General features: G+C 35.2%; 1 protein-coding gene and 1 long non-coding RNA gene across 8 annotated transcripts in view; one reads left to right on the top strand and one right to left on the bottom strand.

Annotated features, from left to right (window-relative positions):
- BLVRA (biliverdin reductase A) overlaps positions 1 to 24291 on the bottom strand; it is a 104358-nt gene that overhangs the window by 28403 nt on the left and 51664 nt on the right. For all 7 annotated transcript variants that reach the window (XM_081079909.1, XM_081079911.1, XM_081079914.1 and 4 more), the window contains one exon: positions 8283 to 8390. In XM_081079909.1, the coding sequence (XP_080936035.1) occupies positions 8283 to 8390 (108 nt within the window). The remainder of the gene's footprint in view (positions 1 to 8282; positions 8391 to 24291) is intronic.
- LOC308510532 overlaps positions 1 to 24291 on the top strand; it is an 83387-nt gene that overhangs the window by 30071 nt on the left and 29025 nt on the right. The gene's annotated exons all lie outside the window — the stretch shown is intronic.

Below are 24291 nucleotides of genomic sequence, written 5' to 3'. Positions count from 1 at the left end.
AATCACAAACACTGTGAAAACTGAGAAGTAAGGGACTGACAGCTGAAGATCAAGGGAAGGACATGCAGAAACATGACAGAGAGTGAACAGATATGACTGGCTGATCAGACAATGCAACCTTGCCTTACCACATGGTTGTGCAAGATGACTAATAACACAGATGAAAACTCAGGTACCTGAATGTAAACTTTCATGAAAATGTCTCCATTTTTTTCTTGTTTATTAAATTCAGTTTTATTAGTATAATAAAACATTTTATTGGAAACAGCAGTCCATCTAGTCTACAGGATATTAAAAAAATTTTAGGTTTCTAATACCTGTGTGTATATAAACATACATATACAAACATATACATCTACATTAAATACCGTATAACTGTCTGTAAATGGCAAGAATGTGAAGGCATCATGATAATTGTGAAGGAAACTACAATACCTATAAAATATGTCGATATCAAGAAAATTGATAGTTTTCTTAGTCTTCATAATTTCTTGAACAAAGTACATTCAAAAGAGCATCTGTGTGATACATCTAGTCAAGATGCTGCTTCTTTCTCCCTAGACTAAATCTTAAACATAACCTAGATTTAAAAACTTCATACTTGTTACATTGCTCTATAAATCAAAGATTTCTTATAACTTTTGATATTGACTTACAGCAATTCATAATTAGGAATATGTTTTCAAAAAGGTGAGTTATAAATAAGAGCAAAGAGCTTTTCAATCAATATGGTGGAGTAGGCAAACACTGTGCTTGCCTCCTTCCATGACGATACCAAAACTACAACTAAATCACAGAATAACCATCATGAGAACCACCTGAAAACTGACTGAATATAACTCCTAAACCAAGGATATAAAGACAAACCCATACAGAGACTGGTAGGAGGGGCAGAGGCATGGAATTGGAAGGCCACATACCCATGGTGTGACAATTAAGAAATGGTAGGGATACTTTAGTTGTGTAGGTCCCCCTGAGGAGTGAGGGGTCCCAGCCCCACACCAGGCTCCCTAGACCAGGGCTCCAGTGCTCAGGAAAAAAATCCCCAAAATATCTGGCTATGAAAGCCAGCAAGTATTACAGGTAAGTGAGATGGAGGGCTACTGGAGATTTAGGTGTTCCTCTCAAAGGGCCCCAACACAGATAATTCACTCAAACTCATCTTCTCTGAGCTCCAGTACTGGGAAAGCAGCTCAAAAAGCACCAGGGACATAAGGAGAGGGTGAGGGCTGGAGAGGCAGGGTTTGGGGAAACTCAATCAGGAGACATAAGTGCTGGAAGACTCCATTGTTCCTTTGTTGAGCCCTCCTCCCACCCAGTATGCAGAGGCAAGTGGGTACCACATTAGAGCTCTCCATTAAACTGGCTAACACCCTGGTGATTCTTTGAGACTCTGCCCCACCCATTTTACACATCTGACATGAACCTCTTCCAGAAGCTTTTCCACACAAACTGCCTGTCTGAGCTCGAGCTGTGAACTTTCCTAAAATTTCTCAAAAGTTCACAAACCCCAAGCAAGCAGTATCTGGCCTCAGTGTGCCCTAAATCTCTTGCTAAGTGGCCTTAAACCCAGAACTAGTGGCAGCTGGCCTCAGATCTCAATTTAGCCTCTCCCAGGTACATTCAAGTCTAAGGGCATGGCAACCATCTTCAGATCACTTTGCAGCTATCAGGTGGACCCAGGCTGGACACAAGTAGTGGCTGACCTTGGCCTGCACCAGAGCCCCTCCCAAAAGGCCCACAAAATGACATACCGGGTGGCTAGTTTCAGACCACTACAGAGGACCACCCAACCAGCTTCACAAGTGACATACCAAAGGCAGACTCTGCAGGCACTAGAGCCCTGCTAAAGCAAATCCACTTTCGTGGGGTCACAACCTTCACAATAGCTCATTCACTGTAGTCACGGACATTCCTTATAGCCAGGCAGCCTGAGGGTCAATCATCCCCACTGACATCAAAACAGTAATCAAGGCTGAACCACAACAGGACCTACAAAAGGGACAAACAGGGAGTACCCTATCAGGTGAATAGGGAGACTGTGCCACTTGGCCACAAAGTACACCTACTACATAAGGCCAATACCAAGAGTAGGACACATAGCAGATTTACCTAATACATAGAAACAAACACTGGGATTCAGCCAAATAAGTAGACAAAGAAACATGTCCCAAATAAAAGAACAGAACTCCAGAAAAATAATTAAATGAAATGGAAACAAGCATAGTTCCAAACACTGGTTATAAGGATGCGCAGTGATCTCAGTGAGTATTTCAACAAACAGGAAACATAAAAATGGAGATAGAAAACCTAAAAAAGAACTAGTCAGAAACAAAGAATTCAATAACTGAAATGAAGGATACATTAGATGGAATCAACAGTAGATCAGAAAAGCAGAGGATTGAATCGGCGATTTGGAAAATAAGGTAGCATAAAATACCCAATCTAAAGAAGGAAAAAATTATAAAAAATGAGGATTAAGAGACCTCTAGGACATTAAAAATACCAACATTCATATCATAGGGATACCATAAGCAGAAGAGAGAGAGAGAGTAATAGATTGAAAACCTACTTGGAGAAATAATAACAAAAACAACTTCCCTAACCTGATGACAAAAATAGATACACAACTCTAGGAATCACACAGAGTCCCATATAAAATTAACCCAAAGAGTCCCCCACCAAGATACATCATAATTAAAATGCCAAAGGATAAAAACAAAGAGAGACTCTTAAGAAGAGCAAGAGGAAAGCAGTTAGTTACCCACCAGGGACTGTCAGCTGATTTCCCAACTCAAACTTTGCAGGCCAGAAGAGACTGGCAGGAAATATTCAAAGTGATAAAAAGCAAGGACCTACAACCAAGATTACTCTACCCAACAAAGCTTTAATTTAGAATTGAAGGACAGATAAAGAGCTTCTCAGAAAAGAAAAACCTAAAGAAGTTCAACACCAAACAGGTATTACAAGGAATGTTAAAGAGATTTCTAAAAGAAGAAGAAATAAAATGTAAAAAAGTTGAATAACAAAATGGCAATAACTACATATCTGTCAACAATTACTTTCAATGTACAATGATTAAATGCTCCAATCAAAAGACAAAGGGTGGATGCATGAATAAGTACTCAAGACCCATACATGTGCTCCCTACAAGAGATCCACTTCAGATCAAAAGACACACAAAGACTGAAAATAATGGGATGTAAACGACATATTTAATGCAAATGGAAACAAACAAACAAAAAAACTGGAGTAGCAATACTTGTATCAGACAAAAAAGACTGTAAAACAAAAGCTGTGACAAAAGGCAAATAAGGGCACTTCATAATGATACAAGGATCAATCCAACAAGAGGACACACCCTTGTAAACATCTATGCATACACTATAGGACCACCTAAATACATAAAGCAAATACTGACTGACATAAATGGAGACATAGACAGTAATACAGTCATAGTAGGCAACTTTAATACCCCCATTGACATCAATGGATAGATCATCAAGACAGAAAATCAACAAGGAAACAGTAGCCTTAAATGATACATTATACCAGAGGGATTTAATTGATATTTTTACAATATTTCACCCTAAAGAAAGAAATATACGTTCTTTTCAAGTACAAATGGAACATTTTCAAGGACAGACCACATATTAGGCCAGAAAACAAGTCTCAGTGAATTTATGAGGATTGAAATCATCAAACAATTTCTCTGATCACAATGGTATGAACTAGAAATTACAAAAGAAAACTGAAAAACACACAAACACCTGGAGGTTAAATAACATGATACTAAACAATGAATTGGGTTAACACTTCAATGAAGGAGAAAATTTTTAAAAAATACCTTGAGACAAATGAAAAAAAACAAAACAAAACAAAATATTGACCCAAAATCTATGGGACATAGCCAAAGTACTTCTAAGAAGGAAATTAATGGTAATACAGGCCTACTGCAAGAAACAAGAAAAATCTCCAAGAAATACCAACCTTACACCTAAAGAAACTAGAAAGAGATAAAGAAAAAAGTCCCAAGAAAGTAGAACGAAGGAAAAATAAAGATCAGAGCGGAAATAGAGTCTAAATAAACAATGCAAAAGATCAATGAAACCAAAAGCTCGCTCTTTAAGAACAAAGAAATTGATAAATCTTTAACCAGACTCATGAATAAAAAAAGAGAGGGCCCAAATAAATAAAATCAGAAATGAAAGAGAAGTGACAGTTGACATCACATAAATACAAAGGATTCCAAGAAAATACTGAAAACAATTATATGCCAACAATTGGACAATCTTGAAGAAATGGACAAATTCCTAGAACTAATCTTCTAAGACTGAGCAGAAAAAAAAAATCTGAACAGACCAATAACCACTAAAATATTGAATGTGTAACCAAAACAATCCCAACAAACCAAAGTCCTGGATCGTGTCAAGGTGAATTTTTCCAAACATTCAAAGAATTAACACCAAAACTTCTCAAACTATTCTAAAAAATTGAAGAGGATGGAAAGCTCCCAAGCTCATTTAATGAGGCCACCATTACCCTGATTCCAAAACCACATGAAGACATTACCAAAAAAAAAAAAAAGGAATAAAAAAGAAAATTATAGGCCCACATACCTGGCAAATATAGATGCTAAAATCCTCAACAAAATATTAGCAAAACAAATTCAGCAATATATTAAAAAGATCATACATAATGAAGTCGGATTTATTCCTGGGATGCATGGTTGATTCAATATGTGCAAATCAATTAATGTTACTACACTAGATAAATATCATATGATCATATTAATAGATTCAAAAAGCATTTGACAAAATCTAACATCCATTTTTGACAAATATTCTGCGCAAAGTGGGAATGGAGGGAACATAGCTGAACATAAAAAGACCATGTAAGACCAACCCACAGCTAATATCATACTCAATAGTGAAAAGCTAAAAGTGTTTTCCTTAAGGTCTGGAAGAAGACAAGGATGCCCACTTTCACCATTTTTATTCAACATAGTATTAGAAGTCCTAGCCACAGCAATCAGACAAGAAAAAGAAATAAAAAGCATCAAAAGTGGAAAGAAGTAAAACTCTCATTATTTGCAGATGACATAATACTATATATAGTGAATGCTAAACAATCCACAAAAAAACTAGTAGAACTGATAAGTTAATTCAGTAAAGTAGCAAGATACACAATTAATAGTCAGAAATTGGTAGCATTTTTATACTCCAATAACAAACTATAAGAGAAATTAAGAAAACAATTCCCTTACAATTGCATCCAAAAAAATAAAAAAACCTAGAATAAATTTAACAAAGGAGGTAAAAGACGTGTACTAGGAAAAGTATAAGACATTAAAGAAAGAAATTGAAGAAGAGACAAACAAATGGAAACATACAGTGCTCACGGATAGTAAAAATTAACATTGTTAAAATGTACATACTACCCAGAGCAATCTACAGATTCAGTTGAATCCCTATCAAAATACCAATGGCATTTTTCATATTAGTAGAAAAAAATAATCCCAAAATTTATATGGAACCATAAATGACCCTGAATAGCCAAAGCAATCTTCAGAAAATAGAACAAATTTGGAGGTACCCCGCTACCTGATATCAAACTATACTACAAGGCTATAGTAATCAAAACAGAATGGTATTGGCATAAAAAAGACACATAGATCAATGGAACAGAATAGAATCCAGAAATAATCTCATGTCTATATGGTTAATTAATCTATGACAAAGGAGGGAAGGATATTTAATAGGGTAAAGACAGTGTTTTTAATAAATGGTGGTGAGAAAACTGGATACACAAATGCAAAAGAATGAAACTGGATCACTTTTTTACACCATATACAAGAATACACTCAAAATGGATTAAAGACTGAAACTCAACACCATAAAATGTTTCCCCAAAAATAAGACTTACCCAGACCATCAGCTCTAATGTGTCTTTTGGAGCAAAAATTAATATTAAGAACCGGTCTTAAATAAGACCAGGTATAATTATAATATAATATAATATAATATAATATAATATAATATAATATAATATAATATAATATAATATAATATAATATAATAATACAATACAATACAATATAATACCAAACCTTATATTAATTTTTGCTCCTAAAGATGCATTAGAGCTGATGGTCCGGCTAGGTCTTATTTTCGAGGAAACACGGTAAAACTCCTACAAGAAAACAGGCAGTATACTCTTTGACATTGCTCTTAATAATTTTTGTTTTTGATGTGTCTTTTTAGGCAATGGAAACAAAAGAAGAACAATAAAGCAATGGGACTACATCCAACTAAAGAGTTTTTGCAGAGCAATGGAAACTGTCAACAAAATGAAAAGACAACCTACAGACTGGGAAAAGATGTTTGGCAATGATACATTGATACGGGGTTAATATCCAAAATATATAAGGAATTCATGTAACTTAACACCAAAATAACAATGTGATATAAAAAATGGCCAGAGGATCTGAACAGATCTACCTTAGGATTCAGCAATTCCATTTCTGGGTATTCATACAAAGATATCCAATTCATAATTTGCAAAGATATATGCATCCTTATGTTCACTGCAATATTGCTTCCAATAGCTAAGATATGAAAGCAACCTAAATGTCCAGTGATAGATGAATAGATAAAGGTGTGGTATATTTATTCAATGGAATACTACTCAGCCATAAAAAGAATGAAATCTTGCCATTTGTGACAACATGAATGAACCTAGAGATTATTATGCTAAGTGAAATAAGTCAGAGAAAGAAAAATACCACATGATCTCACTTATATGTGGAATTTAAAGAACAAAATAAATAACAAACAAAACAGAAACAGACTTATGTAGAAGAAACTGATGGTTGCCAGATAGGAGGGGGATTTGAGGGAAGGATGAAAAGGGGGAAGGGATTATGATGTACAAATTGCCAGTTAAAAACACAGTCATGTGGATGTAAAGTACAACATAAGGAATATAGTCAATAATACTGTAATAATAATGTACGGTGTCAGGTGGGTCAGACTTATTAGGGTGATCAGTTCATAAGTTATATAAATGTCTAATTACTATGTTGTACACATGAAACTAATGTAACATATCTCACCTGCACTTGAAAAATTATTTTGAAAAGCAAACAGAAGTTATTATTTTCATAGACAACATGGTTTGAAATCACTAGGACCTAAGTATCAAACTTACAAAAGAAGGGTGGCTTCCTCTGCATTGTTTACCATTTGCTCTTGTTCTTTGCAGAGGACTAAGCAGCCATCAAAATTTTGAGCCATGTTTTCAGAGGCCTAATCTCCAATCTGCCTCTGCCACATAACTATTGTGTCAATTTTGTGAAGCTACTCACCTCTCTGAGTTTAATATTTTACCTGTATCCTGGGGGTAATAAAACCTAGTTTATAGGATTAGCATTTGCATTAACATGAAATAATGCATGCCATATACTTAGCACAGTTCCTTGTGAAAATTAATGGATATTATTATTTGTTGCCACAACTAATTATACCAGTTTAAGTGATGAAGATGTATTTTGAAATGAGCTTCCATTATATTTTCTGGAAACTCATGAAGAGATTAATGGTTTTACAATTTAACGCCAAACCATGTCAAGGTTTCCTTTCTGTAATGGAAGCCCTCAGGAAAGGTGCCACAGACATCCTAGGGACAGATTAGGAGTCCATTCAAAAGTGACTGGACAGGAGTCTCCAGAACGCTTATTTCCTATTGCTAGTGGAGGTGCTCAAAGAATGACCAACATAAAGGAAATAGCCAAATATATGGTAGATCAAGTATTTTGGCCACAGCCAATGTCCTTGTAATTTGCTGGAGGATGAAAGGGGCTAGCATGTTCTATTTGTTCCACAAAGAGTAGTACATTCTCCTCTCCAAAAACCTTTCTCTCAGTCATTTTTTAAAAAGAGAGGTTTCATTTTCAACCTCCTGTGGAAAAATAATCTCCAGCTTTTTAAGATTTCATGAGAGAAAACTCTGCTTAGTAGATGGGGATAGAAGCATAATCATGCTTAAGATTTCTAACACACTTTTTACCCAAGACCCACCAAGCAATTCAATCACACTTGAGGAAAGAAAAAAATCAGTATTTTTACTGTTTGTGGATGCTTTAAAAAATTAAACTGGCCCTCAGACAGAGAATCTTTAGCATTAATAAACCCTAGTTCACATCTTAGCGAGCTAGGAAAAAACCTGGATGGCATTCTGGTCTCTCCAGTTACGCATGACTTGTGATCCCACCTGAAACTGACCTGTGAAGAGAAGAGTTCCTTTCAGCAGTTCTTTTCCCACCACTTCTTTTTTCAGGAACGCAAACTCTTCCATCAAGAGTTCAACATGTTCCTCATGCAATACTTTTCCTGTCATGAAAAAAAAAGTAATAAAAACAGCAGTCATCATCAATTGTGTATAGTTGTGCATCCCAGAGTGTAAGTCTGTCTTCCTCCAGCACACAAGGACAACAGACTGGAACCACCCTGGGCACCACTACACCCTTACACACCCTGGACGTAGGTATTACCAGTTCTAAGATTACAAAAGAAATGAACATCTTAAATAGCAAGATTGTATCCACCTTCCCCAAAGGCAAGATTAGATCTGAGAGCCAGCTGAACATTAGCTTCTGTTCTAGACAAAAGGGAATAGTACAGCATAAAAATCTCAGAAATATTGAGAAAAAAAGGGATTGTCGGCATTGAAAGAGGAGCTAAAATGAGATTTGTTTTTAAAGTTTTTGGGGTGACAACGGTTAGTAAAGTTACATAGGCTTCAAGTGCACAGTTCTGTATTATATCTTCTATATATCACACTGTGCGTTCACCACCCAGAGTCAGCTCTCCCTCCATCACCGTGTACCTGATCCCGTTTACCCTCATTTACCACCCGCATTCCCCCTTAGCCTCCAGTAACCACTAAACTATTGTCTGTGCCTATGAGTTTTTGTTTCTTTGTCTTGTTCCTTGGTTGCTTTCAGTTTTATATCCCACATACCAGTGAAATCATATGGGTCTGGACTTTCTGTGTCTGATTTATTTTGCTTAGAATAATCTCAAGATCCATCCATGTTGTTGCAAATGGCACTATTTTATCTCTTCTTATGGCAGAGTAGTATTCCATTGTGTATATATACCACATCTTTATCCAATTGTCTATAGAAGGACACTTGGTTGTTTCCATGTCTTGGCCACCGTAAACAAAGCTGCAATGAACATTGGAGTACATATATCTTTACGAATAAATGTTTTCAGATTTTTGGGGTATATACCCAGGAGAGGGATTGCTGGATCATATAATAATTCTATTCTTAATTTTTTGAGGAACCTCCACAGTTTTCCATAGTGGTTGCATCAATCTGTATTCCCACCAACAATGTATGAGGGTTCCTTTTTCTCCACAGCCTCTCCAACATTTGTCATTATTTGTCTTAATGATAGCCATTCTAATCAGTGTGAGGTGATATCTCATTGTGGTTTTTGTATGGATCTTGAGATTATTATGCTAAGCAAAATCAGTCAGACAGAAAAAGTTGAGAACCATATGATTTCACCGATATGTGGGATATAAAACTGAAAGCAACAAAGGAACAAGATAAACAAATAAAGAAACAAAAACTCATAGACAGACAACAATTTCGTGGTTACCAGAGAATAAGGGTGGTGGTGGTGGTAGATGAGGATAAACGGGGTTAAATATATTGTGATGGAAGGAGAACTAACTCTGGGTGGTGAACACACAATGTGATATTTAATGTATTATAGTATTGTGCACATGAAACCTATGTAATTTTACTAGCCATTGTCATCCCAATAAGTTTAATTTTAAAAAAGAAATTGAATAGCACCTGATAGGATGCAATGCAAAGAACACAAGATCACTTCTATGATATTCCTATGAAAGATCCACATGCCAAATATAATCATGAAGAAACATCAGACAAACCCAAATGTAGGAACATTCTACAAAATAACTGCCCTGTAAACTTCCTAAATTCCAAGGAAAGACTGAGGAACTGTCCATAGCAGAGGTTAAGAGTGACATGCCAACTGAAGACAATATGTGATTCTGAACTAAATCGTGTTGCTATAAAGAATGTTATTGAGAAAACTAAGAAATTTGAATGGGGTCTGGTGATTAGATTGTAGTATGTATGCATCTTTGTTAATTTCTTCATAGTTTTTCATTTTTTTTAAATTGAGGGATAACTGACAAACATAATTGTGAATATTTAAAATGTACAGTAAGTGGATTTGACATACATATACACTGTGGACTGATTACCAAGATGAAGATACTTAACAATACATTATCTCACAGAATTAACTATTTGTGTGTGTGTGTGTGTGTGTGTGTGTGATGAGAATGCTTAAGATCTACTCTCAGCAACTTTCAAGTATACACTACCATATTATTAACCATAATCACCATGAAGTACATTAAATCCACAGAACTTCTTTTTATAACTGAAAATTTGTACCCTTTGACCTACATTGCCCTATTTTCTCTTCCCCACAGCTCCAGGTAACTACCACTCTAATTTCTGTTTCTATGAAATTTTTTTTTGTCTTTAGATTCCACATGTAAATGAAACCATACACTATTTGTCTTTCTATATTTGGCTTTATTCACTTAGCATAACGCACTCCAGGTTCATCTATGTTGTCACAAATGGCATGATTTCCTTCTTTGTCGTGGCCAAATAATATCCTTTATAAACATATGTCACATTTTCTTTATCCTTTCATCCATCAAAGGACATTTACATTGTTTCCATCTCTTGGCTACTGTGTGGACAATGCTACAGTAAACATGGGGGTGCATTTATGTCTTTGACAAACTGATTTGAATTCCATTGTACAAATACCCAGGAGTGGGATTGCTGGAACATATGGTAGTTCCATTTTTAATTTTATAAAGATCTGCCATACTGTTTTTCATAGTGGCTGCATCAATTTACATCAAGTGAACGAGGGGAGGGGGGTCCCTTCTCTCCACATCCTTGCCAACACTTGTATTTTCTTGATTATAGCTATTCTAATAGATATGAGGGTATGTTTCATTTTGGTTTTGATTTGCATTATCATGATGATTAGTGATATTGAGCACCTTTTAATGTATCCATTGGCTATTTATTTGTATGGGTTCTTTGGAAATATATGTATTTATCCTCTGCTCATTTTCTGATTGGATTACTTGCTTTTTTGCTATTAGTTTTATAAATTATTTGTATTTTGGATATTAACCCCGTATCAGATATATAGTTGCAAATATTTTTCCTATTCTGTAGGTTGCTATTTCAATGTATTGTTTCCTCTGCTGTGTTGAAGCTCTTTAGTTTTATGTAGACCTGTTTGTTTGTTTTAGCTTTCATTTGTGCACTTGGTGTCTTATCGTAGAAAGCATTGCCAAGACCAATGTCAAGGATTCAAGGATTTATCCCTATGTTTTCTTCTAGGTGGTTTACGGTTTCAGGTAAGTTTTTTTATGGCTTCATTTGTCTTTGATACATTTCAAGTAATTTTTTGTGTGACTGGTGTAAAATACGAGTCCAGTTTCATTCTTCTACATGTGGGTATCCAGTTTCCCCAATACCACTGACCGAAGAGTGTATCCTTTTCCCCTTATGTGTTCTTGGTGACTTTGGCAAAAATTAGTTGACCATATATTCATGGGTTTATGGCTGGGCTTTCTATTCTGTTCCACTGGTCTGTCTGCCTGTGTGCCAGCAACACACTGTTTTGGTATCTACAGCTTTGTAATATAGGTTGAAATAAAGAAGTGTGATGCCTACAGCTTGGTTTTTTATTCTCAGAATTTATTTTGCTATTTGGGGTTGTTTGTGGTTCCATACTAACTTCAGGACAGCTTTTTCTATTTCTGTGAAAAATGCCATTGGAATTTTGATACGGATTGCACTGAACCTGCAGATTGCTTTAGACAATATGGACATTTAAATAATATCAATTTTTCCAACACAAGAGCAAGGGATATCTTTCAATTGTTTGTGTCTACTTCAATAGATTTCATCAGTGTATTAGAGTTTTCAGTGTACATATCTTTCACCTCCTTAGTTAAATTTATTGCTAAATATTTTGTTGTTTGTAATGGTATTGTAAATGGGATTTCTTTCTTAATTTCTCTTTCAGATAGTTCATTGTTAGTGTACAGAAATGGAACTGATTTCTGTATGTTAATTTTGTATTCTGCAACTTTACTAAATTTATTATTTCTATAAGTTTTTGGTGGTGTATTTAGGGTTTTCTCTATATAAGATCATGTCATCAGCAAAAAGAGACAATTTTAATTTTTTTATTCTGATGTGGATGCCTTTCTTTTTCTTGCCTAATTGCTCCAGCCTCAACTTCCAATATTATGTTAAATAGCATATAGTGGTAAGAATAGGCATCCTTGTCTTGACCCAGATATTAGAGGAGAGACTTTTAACTTTTCACCACTGAAGGTAATGTTAGCTGTGGGCTTCTCTATATTATCTGTATTGCGGTGAGGAACATTCCTTCTATACCTAGTTTATTGAGAGGTGTTTTTTTAATCATGAAAGAATGTTGAATTTTGTTAAATGATTTTTCTGCATCCATTAATATATGATCATATATTTATCCTTCATTATGTTAATGTAGTGTATCATTTATTGACTTACATATGTTGAACCATCCTTGCACCCCAGGGATGAATCCCACTAGATCACGGTGTATGACCCTTTTAATGTGCTCTTGAATTCCGTGCTAGTATTTCAATGAAGATATTTGCATCTACGTTCATCATGAAGATCAGCCTGTAATTTTATTTTCTTCTAGTGTCCTTTTCTGGCTTGGTATCAGGTAAAGATGACATCATAAAATGAGTTAGGAAGTGTTCCTTGCTCTTTTGGAAGAGTTTAGGGATTGGTATTATTCCTTCTTTAAATGCTTGGTAGAATTCACCTGTGAAGGCTTTTATATGTTGGGAGGTTTCTGATTACATATTCAATCTTGCCCATTATTGGTCTGTTCAGTTTTTCTATTGCTTCTCAATTCAGTTGTACTAAGTTGTATTTGTCTAGGAACTTATCCATTTATTTTAAGTTATCTAATTTGTTGGCATATAATTATTCTTAATAGTCTCTTGTGATCCTTTGTATTTCTGTGGTATCAGATACAATGTCTCCTACCTCATTTTTAATTTTATTGAGTCATCTTCCTTTTTTTCTTAGTAAGCCTACCTAAAGTTTTGTCAATTTTGTTCATCTTACAAAAACCAATTCTTAATTTCATTGATCTTTTCTATTGTCTTTCTAGTCTCTATTTCATTTATTTCTGCTCTAATCTTTATTATTTTGTTCCTTTTGCTATTTGTTCTTCCTTTTCTATTTCCTTGAGATTAAAGTTGGGTTGTTTATTTGAGATCTTTTTTTTTTTTTTAATGTAGGTGTTTATAATTATAAACTTCCCTCTTAGAAATGCTTTTGCTGAATCCTGTAAGTTTTGATATTTGTGTTCCATATCCATTTGTTTCAATATTCTACTTCCTTTTGATCCATTGCTTTTTCAGAAGTTTAATCCACATACTTGTGAATTCCCAGCTTTCTTCCTGTTACCGATTTCTAATTTCATACCATGTGGTCAGAAAAGGTACTTGATAAGATTTGAATTATTAAATTTGTTAAGCCTTGTTTTGTGATATAACATAGTATATCCTGGAGAATATTCCATGATACTTGAGAAAAATGGGTGTTCTGTTGTTGTTGGTTGTAATATTCTGTGTCTGTAGGTCCATTTGATCTAAACTGTAGTTCAATTTCATTATTTCCATACTGTTTTTCTGTCTGGATGATCTATCCATTGATGAGAGCAGGGTATTGAAGTCCCCTACTATTACTGCATTGCTATCTGTTTTTACCTTCAGATCTGTAAATGTTTAATATCTTAGGTATTCTATTGTTAGTTGCATATATATTTATAATTGTTACATCCTTTTAATGACCTGATACCTCTATCATTATCTAATGACCTTTTTCACTTAATTTTTGACTTAAAATCTATTTTGTTTGCTATAAGTATAGCTATCCCTGCTGTCTGGTTTCCATTTACATGGAATACTTTCCATCCCTTCATTATAAGTATTTTAAAGCTTAGGTGAATCTCTTGTAGGCAGCATATAGTCGGGTCCTTTTTTTATCCATTAATTTATTCTATGTCTTTTAATTTGAGAATTTAAACTATTTACATTTAGAGCAATTATTGATAGGTAAGCACTTATTGCCATTTTGTTAATTGCTTTTTTATTGTCTCATAGTTCCCTCTATCCTTTCTTGCTGTCTCTGTGAGTTGATGATTTTTTTTGTTGTGTTATGCTTTCTTCTGTATCATTTGTGTATAGGTTATAGGATTTTTCTTTGTTATTACCATGAGAATTTCATAATACATCTCATAGTTTTAACAGTCTATTTTAAGCTAGAACTTAAATTCAATTGCATAAAAAAATTCTACAAATTCATTCCCTCCCCATTTACGCTGTTTGTGTCCCAATTTACACCTTTTCAATTGTGTGCATCCACTAACAAAATATTGTAGCTGTAGTTATTTTTAACATTTTTGTCTTTTAACCTATATGCTAGAGTTCAAAGTTATTTACAAAGTACCATTGCAGTATTAGAATATTTTGAATTTGAGTATATTTGAATTTGAATTTTGAATTTAACCTTTATCAGTGAACTTTTTATGTTCATTTATTTTCATGTTATTAGGCAGCATCATTTTATTTCAGCTCCAAGAACTCATTAAGTACTCACTCATTAAGAGGCTAGTTCTTGTAAGGCACGGTGAAAAATTCCCTCACCTTTTGTTTGTCTGGGAAAGTATCCTTCTCTTTCATTTTTGAAGAACAGCTTTCCACGGTAAAGTATTCTCATTTGACAGTTTTTTTTTTTTCTTTTTCCTTTGAGCACTTTAAATTCATTACACTCTCTCAAGGTCTGCAAGATTTCTGCAGAGAAATATGCTGATAGCCTTATCAGGATTTCTTTCAATGTGATGAGTCTTTTTCTCTTGATGCTTTTAAACTTATATCTGATTTTTGAGATCTTGATTATACTGTCTAGGTGAAGATCTCTTTGGGTAGAATCTATTTAGGATCCGTGGCCTTCATGTTCCTGGATGGCCATATCTCTCCCTGATTTGTGAAGTCTTCATACACTACTTCTTTTAATAAGTTTTCTGTCCCTTTTACTCTCCCTTCTCCTTCTGGGACTCCCATAATGTGAATATTATTTCAAACGATGCTGTCCCATAATTCATGTATGCTTCCTTCAATCTTTTTCATTCAGATGTATTTCCCCCTTGACTAGATAATGTTAAGAGAACTTTCTTTAATTTTGCAGATTCTTTCGTCTGCCTGATTGAGCCTTTTCTCTACAGCATTTTTGAGTTCATTCATTGTACTCCTTAGCTATGAAATTTGTTTGGTTTTTATGATTCGTTGAAATTCTTATTTTGTTCATGCATTGTTTTCCTGAGTTTGTTGTCTATTTGTGTTCTCTTGAATTGCACTGGGCTTCCTTAAAATAATTGCTTTGAATTCTTTTTCAGGTAACTTATAGAGCTCCACTTCTTTGGGATCAGTTACTGGAAAACTGTGTTCCTTTGGTGGTGGTATGTTTTTTGAGGTTTCATGTTTCTGGTTGCTTTGCATTTGTGTCTGTGCAGGTGAGGAAACATTGAACTCTCCAGCCTTTTAGGACTGGCTTCAGTAAAGAAAGAGTTTCACTTGATGGTTCCTGCAACTGTGCCAGCTGGTTGTGAGGCAGTGTTTTGTTTTGTTTTCCTGTGAGGGCACAGTGGCAGTCTCCAAGCAGCTATCATGAGGTCAGTGTCTGTGGGGGTCTTCTGTGGCACTCTGTGGAGGTCCTGTAATTGGCAACCACAGGTAAGGCTATTGGGATCCTTAGAGGTAAAGGATGTTGGTGTCCTCCTATTTTCCTTTGTGGCCCATGACAGAAAGTTCTAAGAAAGGGGACCACTCTTGACACCTAGTCTGGTAAGCTGGTACTGAGACCAGCAGTGGAGTCAGAGCCCTAGGATCAGGTATACACAAAACTAATACAGTGCCTGGGTTGAGGCCTAGGTACTCTTTCCATGGCAGTGGTACTGATGCAAACAGGTGAGATCCCTGAAGAACTGGGGGGTGAGGTGAGTCTCTAGACATGCCACAGTGACTCAGGTTGAGGGAGGGACACAGGAGTGGCACAGGCCCTGTAATGAAATACTCCAGATGGCAGGGTAAAGTAGTAGCACTGCCTGGGGTGGTGGGTCAGAGTCCTAACTTTCATCCCAGGGGACAACCATATAACAACAGCAGCATGCCCCTAGTGGTGGCCCATTAGTCATTTACTGGGATCCATGGTGCAGGGGTCAGAGCAGCAACAACTTGGCCCTAGCAATGACAGACCAGAACAATAACCTAAAATCTGGGAGCAGGGCTCAAAGCAGTGGCAGCCTGGCTTTGGCAATGGAGGTTAATGCATGACCCATAACCTGGGGGGCAGGTATCAGAGCAATCGTGGTTGCCCTGTAATGGTGTGATAAAGTTGTGATCTATGACCAGGGGTGTGGCAGGAGCAGCAGTAGCTCCAGTCCCATATATGGCAAGATGCCATGGTGTTCCAATCCCCAAAAGCAATTTACAGCAGTGATTGGGTCTCCTGGAGCAGGTTTTGCCATAGCACCAGCTCCAGCTCTGGTGAGGAGATGCAAGCATCCAGGCAGCTCCATTAGCTTGGATCAGCATTGGTAAAGACTTGTGGGCTTCCTTGGTAGCAGCGACTGCAAATGTCCATGGTGGTAAGGCTTGCCGGAGGTTTCCCATTCTCCTTTTTCCTGTGGGGGTCAAATTCCTCTAAGGGGATCCTTGCTGGCAGTGAGCTGTTCTGGGTTGGGGTGACACAAGTAAAATGCTTCCTATGCTTTTCAATACAGCTATCCAAAATTTGTGAGTTCCACTGAGTTTTTGATGCTTCTTTGATATGGTCCAGGCCTTTTCCTGAGCTATTTTCAGTAGTCTGTGTTTATTTGGTTTTGTGAGGAAGAATACCATTGGGCTCCTAGGCCTCCATCTTGCAGATATCGCCTCCCAAATTCTTGATTTTGATAGTTTTACGTGGTTGTATAGACACTGTTTTTATTTGCAAGATAATTTGCATCATATACACATGAAATTACTGGGGGATCAGATGGGGAACCTACTCTCAAATGATAAGAAAAAATAGTTATTTGTACTGTATTTACAACTCATCTGTAAGTTTGAGGTTATTTCAAAATATATAAACTTCAAAACAAAACAAATAGTTATAGCACAAAAATATGAGGGCAAGCCAAAAACACTCATGGATTATAAAACAAAAGGTAACTTCTTAGAAGAAAATAAAAGGGCACCTAGCAATTAGTGGACTTGAATTTTCTCAGCTTGTCTGTTTCCTCAAACATATTTTAGCAGTTTTCTGACATAAGCAGTATGAAATTTTCAAAGAAGCATGTTTGGTGTCATCTTTTAAAATAGGGTATTTTGTCTATCAAAACACTAAATGAGTATTTTTAAATTTGGGGGAAGAGAAGAAATAAAAATGCCCATTACCGCATTTACCAGAAAGAACCACTACTAAAATATTGGCATGTTTCCTTCCTATCATTCCGCTGTGAATTCTTTTTCATGGTTGTAATTCTATGGTAGAAACAAAATTATACTTACTTTTAAAGTACAAATATAAATCCATGTCATTGTAGAAAATTGAGAAAACGTTGGAAGATTAGAAAGAATAAAATAAAACCACCCAGATTTCTACCAGTTAATCAATGTTAATATTGTTTCACATACTTCTTTTTTCTTGCAAATAACTTTATAAGGTAATAAAAATGTTCTATATCTTGAGTTGAGTAATAATTATGTTGGTATATACTTTGTCAAAATTCATTTAACCCTGCACTTAATCTCTGCATTTTACCATATGCAAATTGTATCTCAATTTACAAAATGGATAAGGAGTTAGGTCATTCATTAAGTTATTCAGATGAATATTAGAATCATTACTCAGTTTTTTTATTTTTATTTTTTAATTTTTTTTTAAATATGGAACGCTTCACAAATTTGCGTGTCATCCTTGTGCAGGGGCCATGCTAATCTTCTCTGTATCATTCCAATTTTAGTATATGTGCTGCCGAAGCGAGCACATTATTCAGTTTTTTCAAAGGCCTTTTTGTTAGTCTATTCAGAGCTGTTTTGTAGAGGAGATAAGATATTTCTTAGAAATGATTGCATCACACAGGGTTCTAGCTTTGTGACTATCTTCACAACTGATACACATGCTTAAAAAAGTTTGACTCACTTATTATTTAAATGTGTCAAAACGGGCAAGCTATCCATCCCACATGACTTAAATTGAGAGATGGAGCTTGATAAACACTAATTCTAGAAGAATTCTGAGAAGAAGAGCAGGTCAGGCAGTTCCCTAAGCCAAAAGATTTATGTGCATCCATTAAAAAAAAAAGGATTTTCCACTCCATTTGTGATATTTAGAATGCAAAAATTACCCTAAATCAAGTGCTAGTCAACTATATGATACTCAATGCTGAGATTGCTTTCTATGTTACCTGGGTAAATATACCACAAGTGATGGTTCTCAGGAAATTCTTATTTGAAGATGAGATCTCCATCTCTATAATTCTACCCCCTACCAACTGAAGAAATACAATATAAATCTATTTTCTCTTTCTGTGGAGAGATTTTAATATCTTAAGATTTTTCTTCTTTATATTAAACACTTAAACTTCTCTAGAAATTTGTCCAAATTATGTGTAATTTTCTAATATTTGATTTTGTCTTGGAGATTATATTGTGTGTATATTGAGGTACTTCTTAAATTTTAGTGATTTGTTTTATATCTTATTACTATTTGCTTTAATTGATAAAGAAATTGATGCTCATTATAGAAAACAAGAAAAATACAGGAAAAAAACAAAGAAAATAAAATTACCCCAACTGCCACAACCAAGAAAAAACCACTATTAAACAAATTGTCTGTACATCTGTATCTGTTTTAAAATAATGCCATAAAGTTTTGTAACCTGCATTTTGAATTTAGTCATATATAATGTACCTTTTCTTATGACGATAATAATCTTCGTAATTTTTAGAACCTGCATAGTAATCTACCAGATGAATCTACCATAATTAATCAGTAACCATTCTCTTACTATTGAATACAGAATTTGTTCTCCATTGTTTGTTCTTATAATGTTGGCATGAACACTTATGTACAAAATTTTTTAAATATATTTCTGCAAAATAAAATTTACAAAGGATTTGAATCTTTTCATGTTCTTTCATACATATTTTGACTTGCCACATTGCTAAGTTAATAATATTGCATCTGGGGCCTTTTAATTACTGTGCTCCACTCGAGGTCAAATCCTCTCTTCAACGTTGATTGCTCTCATGCTTCCAAATTTATTTAGTTTTTTTTTCCTTTTTTAATTGTAGTAAAGAAACACGTAACATAATTTCACCATATTAACCACTTTAAAGTATACAACCCAGTAGTAGTAACTAAATTCACACTGTTCTACAAAAGATCTCTAGAACTTTTTCAACTTTTGAAACTGAAACTATATCCACTGAACGATAGCCCCTCATTTACCCCTCCCACTAGCAACCACCATTCTATTGTCTGTTTCTATGAATTTGCCTACTCTAGATACCTCATTTGTCTCTTTATGAATGCTTATCTCACTTATAATGTTCTAAAGGTTCTCCCATGTTGTAGCTTGTGACAGGATTCCTTTCTTTCTTAAGACTGAACAATATTCCACTGTATATACATACCACATTTTCTTTATCCATTCATCTGTTCATGAACATCTGAGTTGCTTCCACCTCTTGGCTATTGTAAATGATGTGTTATGAACAGGGATATGTAAATATCTCTTCCAGATCCTTTCAGTTCTTTTCATTATATACCGAGAAGTGGGATTGCAGGATCATATAATTCTTTGTAATTTTTTCAGGAAACTCTATACTATTTCCCATAGTGGCCGCACTATTTTATATTCCCACGAATATTGCACAAGAGCTCCACTGTTTCCACATCCTCACTGATACTTGTTATTTTCTGTGTTTTTGTTAAATAGTGGCCAGCCTAATGAGTTTGAGGAGATATTTCATTGTGGTTGTGATTTGCATTTCTCTAATCATTAGTGATACTGAGCATCTTTTCATATGCTTTTTGGCCATTTGCACATCTTCTTTGAAGAAATATCTATTCAGGTCTTCTGTACATTTTTTAACCAGGATATTTTTGTTGCTTTTGTTAAGTGGTAAAATTTTCTTTGTATATTCTGGATATTAACCCTTTGTCAAATACATATATATATCAGATATATTTACAAATATATTCTCCCATTCTATTGGTTGCCTTTTCACTCTGTAGTTTGCTTTATTTTTTTTTTCCAGTTTGGTGCACAACCCCACTTATGCATCTTTGCTTTTGTTGTCTGTGCTTTTGGTGTCACATCCAAAAAATCACCGCCATAGCCAACGTCCAGAAGCTTTTTACATATATTTTCTTTTAGAAGTTTTATCGTTTTAGGTCTTTAGTCTATTTTTAATAGGATGTAAGGTAAGGGTAAATGTCACTCTTTTGAATGTGGATATCCACTTTTCCCAACACCACTTGCTGAAGAGACTGTCTGTTGCCCCATTGTGTGGTCTTGGCACCTTTATCAAAGATCATTTGACTACACTCAAAAGAGTTTATTTCTGGCTCCCTATTCTATTTCATTGGACTACATGTTTGTGTTTATGTGACTACCACAGTTTTCATTACTGCAGCTTTGTAATATGTTTTGAAATCAGGAAATGTGAGGACACCAACCTATTTCTTTATTCCTCTTATTCAAGGTTGTTTGGCTATTTGAGGTTTCTTGAGATTCCATATGAATTCTTGGATGACTTTTTCCACTTCTGAAAAAAAAAAAAACTGCCACTGAGATTTTGATACAGATTCTATTGAATCTGTACATAGCTTTGGATAGTATGGACATTTTAACACTATAAAGTTTTTCAATCCATGCAGACAGGAAGTGTTTCCAATTATTTGTATCTTCCTTTAATATCCTTCAGCAATGTTTTACATTTTTCTGTGTACAAGTCTTTTGTCTTTTTCATTAAGTTTATTCCCGAGTATTTTATCCTTTTTGATGCTACTGTAAATGGGACTGTTTTCTTAATTTCTCTTTCAGATTATTTGTTGTTAGTGCATAGAAACACAGCTGATTTCTGTATGCTGATTTAGTATCCTGCAAATTTACTTAATTTGTGTATTCTAAAAGTAATTTTGTAGAGTTTTTAGGGTTATCCATATATGAATGTCATCTCAAAACAGAGAATTTCACTTCTTCACTTTGGATTTGGATACCTTGTATTTCTTTTTCTTGCCTGATGGCTTCCAGTACTATGTTAATAGAAGTGGGGAAAGTGGGCAACCTTACCTTGTTTCCTAATCTTAGAGGAAAAGTTTTCAGTGTTTCACCATTGAATATGGTGGCCTATATCAAGATGAGGCAGTTTCCTTCTATTCGTAGTTTGTTGAGTGTTTTTATCATGAAAGTGTTGAATTTTGTTAAATGCTTTCTATCAATTGAGATGATCATGTGGGTTTCGTCCTTCATTATGTTAATGTGGCATATTACATTCATTGATTTTCATATGTTGAGCCATTCTTTTTTATTTATTTATTTTTAACAGGACTTTACTGGAGAACAGTGTGTACTTCCAGGATTTTTTTCCAAGTCAAGTTGTTGTCCTTTCAGTCTTAGTTGTGGAGGGCGCAGCTCAGCTCCAGGTCTAGTTGCCGGGGCGCAGCCCACCATCCCTTGCGGGAGTCAAACCGGCAACCTTGTGGTTGAGAGGACGTGCTCCAACCAACTGAGCCATCTGGGAGCTCAGCAGCAGCTCAGCTCAAGGTGCCATGTTCAATCTTAGTTGCAGGGGGCGGAGCCCACCATCCCTTGCAGGACCCGAGGAGTTGAACCAGCAACCTTGTGGTTGAGAGCCCATGTGGGAATCGAACCCGCAGCCTTCAGAGTTAGGAGCATGGAGCTCCAACTGCCTGAGCCACCAGGCGGCCCAAGCCATTCTTGCATTCCAAGAATAAATCTCACTTGATCATGGTGTATAATCCTTTTAATACATAGTTGAATTTGGTTTGCTAGCATGTTGTTGAGAATTTCTGCATCTACATTCATCAAGAATATTGTCTGTTCTGTAGATGGCCAATAGACATATAAAAAGATGCTCAACATCACTAATCATCAGAGAAATGCAGATAAAATCCATAATGAGATGTCACCTCACAATGATTAGAATGGCATTCATCAACAACACAAAAATAACAAGTGTTGGAGAGGCTGTGGAGAAAAAGGAACCCTCATACACCATTGGTGGGAGTACAGATTGGTGCAGCCGCTATGGAAGGCAGTGTGGAGGTTCCTCAAAAAATTAAGAATAGAATGACCATATTACCCAGCAATCCCTCTCCTGGGTACATACCCTAAAAATCTGAAAACGTTTATCAATAAAGATATATGTGCTCTGATGTTCATTGCAGCTTTATTTACGGTGGCTAAAATATAAGAACCAAAGTGTCCAATAACCAAAATGATTGGATAAAGAAGATGCGGTATGTATACGAAGTAGAATACTATTCCACCATAAGAAAAGATGAAATAGTGCCATTTGTGACAAATGATTGGATCTTGCAATTATTATGCTAAGCAAAATAAGTCAGACAAAAAAGTTGAGAACCATATGATTTCACTGATACATGGAGTATAAAACTGAAAGCAACAAAGGAACAAGACAAACAAAGAAACAAAAACTCATAGACATAGACAATAGTTTAGTGGTTATCATAGGGTATGGGGGGAAAGGAGTGGTAGATGAGGGTAAATGGAATCAAATATTATATGGTGATGGAAGAGGAACTGACTCTGGGAGGTGAACACACAATGTGATATATGGATGATGTATTACAGAATTGTACACTTGAAACCTATGTAACTTCACCAACCACTGTCACCTCAATAAACTTTAATGAAAAAAAAGAATATTATTTAGTCTGTATTTTTTTCCTTGTGGTATCTTTAATTGGTTTTGGTATCAGTGTAATGCTGGTCTCATAAAATAAATTTGAAAGTGTTCTTTCCTCTTCAATTAAAAAAAAAATCTGAAGAGGACCGGTGTTAATTCTACAAATGTTTAGTAGAATTCTCCAGTGTTGGGTTTTTCTACTTAAGAGGTTTTTTATTAGTTTCAATCTCCTTACTAGTTATAAGTCTGTACAGATTTGTATTTAATCACAATCCAATTTGGCATTTTTGTATGTTTGTAGGAATTCACCCATTTTCTAGGTTATTCAATTACTGGAGTATGTATGTTCACAGTAGTCGTTCATAATCCATTTATTGCTGTGTCATCTGTTGTAATGTCTCCTCTTTCATTATTTCATTTCATTTTATTTATTTGAGTCTTCTCTCTTTTCTTCATAGATCATCTAGCTAAGTGTTTGTCAATTTTATGGATCTTTTCAATAATCAACTGTTTCTTTGATTTTTGTCTATTGTTTTTCTATTCTCTAATTATTTCTATTCTAATCTTTATTATTTTATTTTTCTGATAACTTTTGATTTAGTTTGGTCTTCTTTGAGTTCCTTGAGGTATAAAGTTAGGATGCTGACTTGAGATCTTTCGTCTTGTTAATGTATTTACAACTATAAACTTCCTTCTTAGTAGGGCTTTCATTATATCCCTAAGTTTTGGTATGTTGTGTTTTCATTTTTTTCCAATATATTTTCTAATGTCCCTTGTGATTTTTTTCCTTCATCTACTGGCTGTTTAAGAGTGTGTCAATTTTCATGTATGTGTGGATCTTTCAGTTCTATGGCTGTTGATTTCTAGTTTCATTTCATTGTGCTTGAAAAGATACTTGGTATGATTTCAATCCTCTTAAATTTTTTTTTCACACTTGAAACCTATGTAATTTTATTAACAATGGTCACCCCAATAAATTTAACTAAAAACAAAAAAACAAAAAACAGTCCCTAGCTGCTGTTCACATCAGGACAAACTCTCTCTCCATCTTGAGAAAGATACTTGGTGTCAGGATGGAGTTGACCTGCTGGAGGGACCTTTTCCCTGGAGTACTGATCCTTGGAGGGACCC

Source organism: Rhinolophus hipposideros (assembly GCF_964194185.1).
Source record: "Rhinolophus hipposideros genome assembly, chromosome: 18".
In the NCBI taxonomy this organism is placed as follows: domain Eukaryota; kingdom Metazoa; phylum Chordata; class Mammalia; order Chiroptera; family Rhinolophidae; genus Rhinolophus; species Rhinolophus hipposideros.
This window is presented reverse-complemented; position numbering and strand designations above follow the sequence as displayed.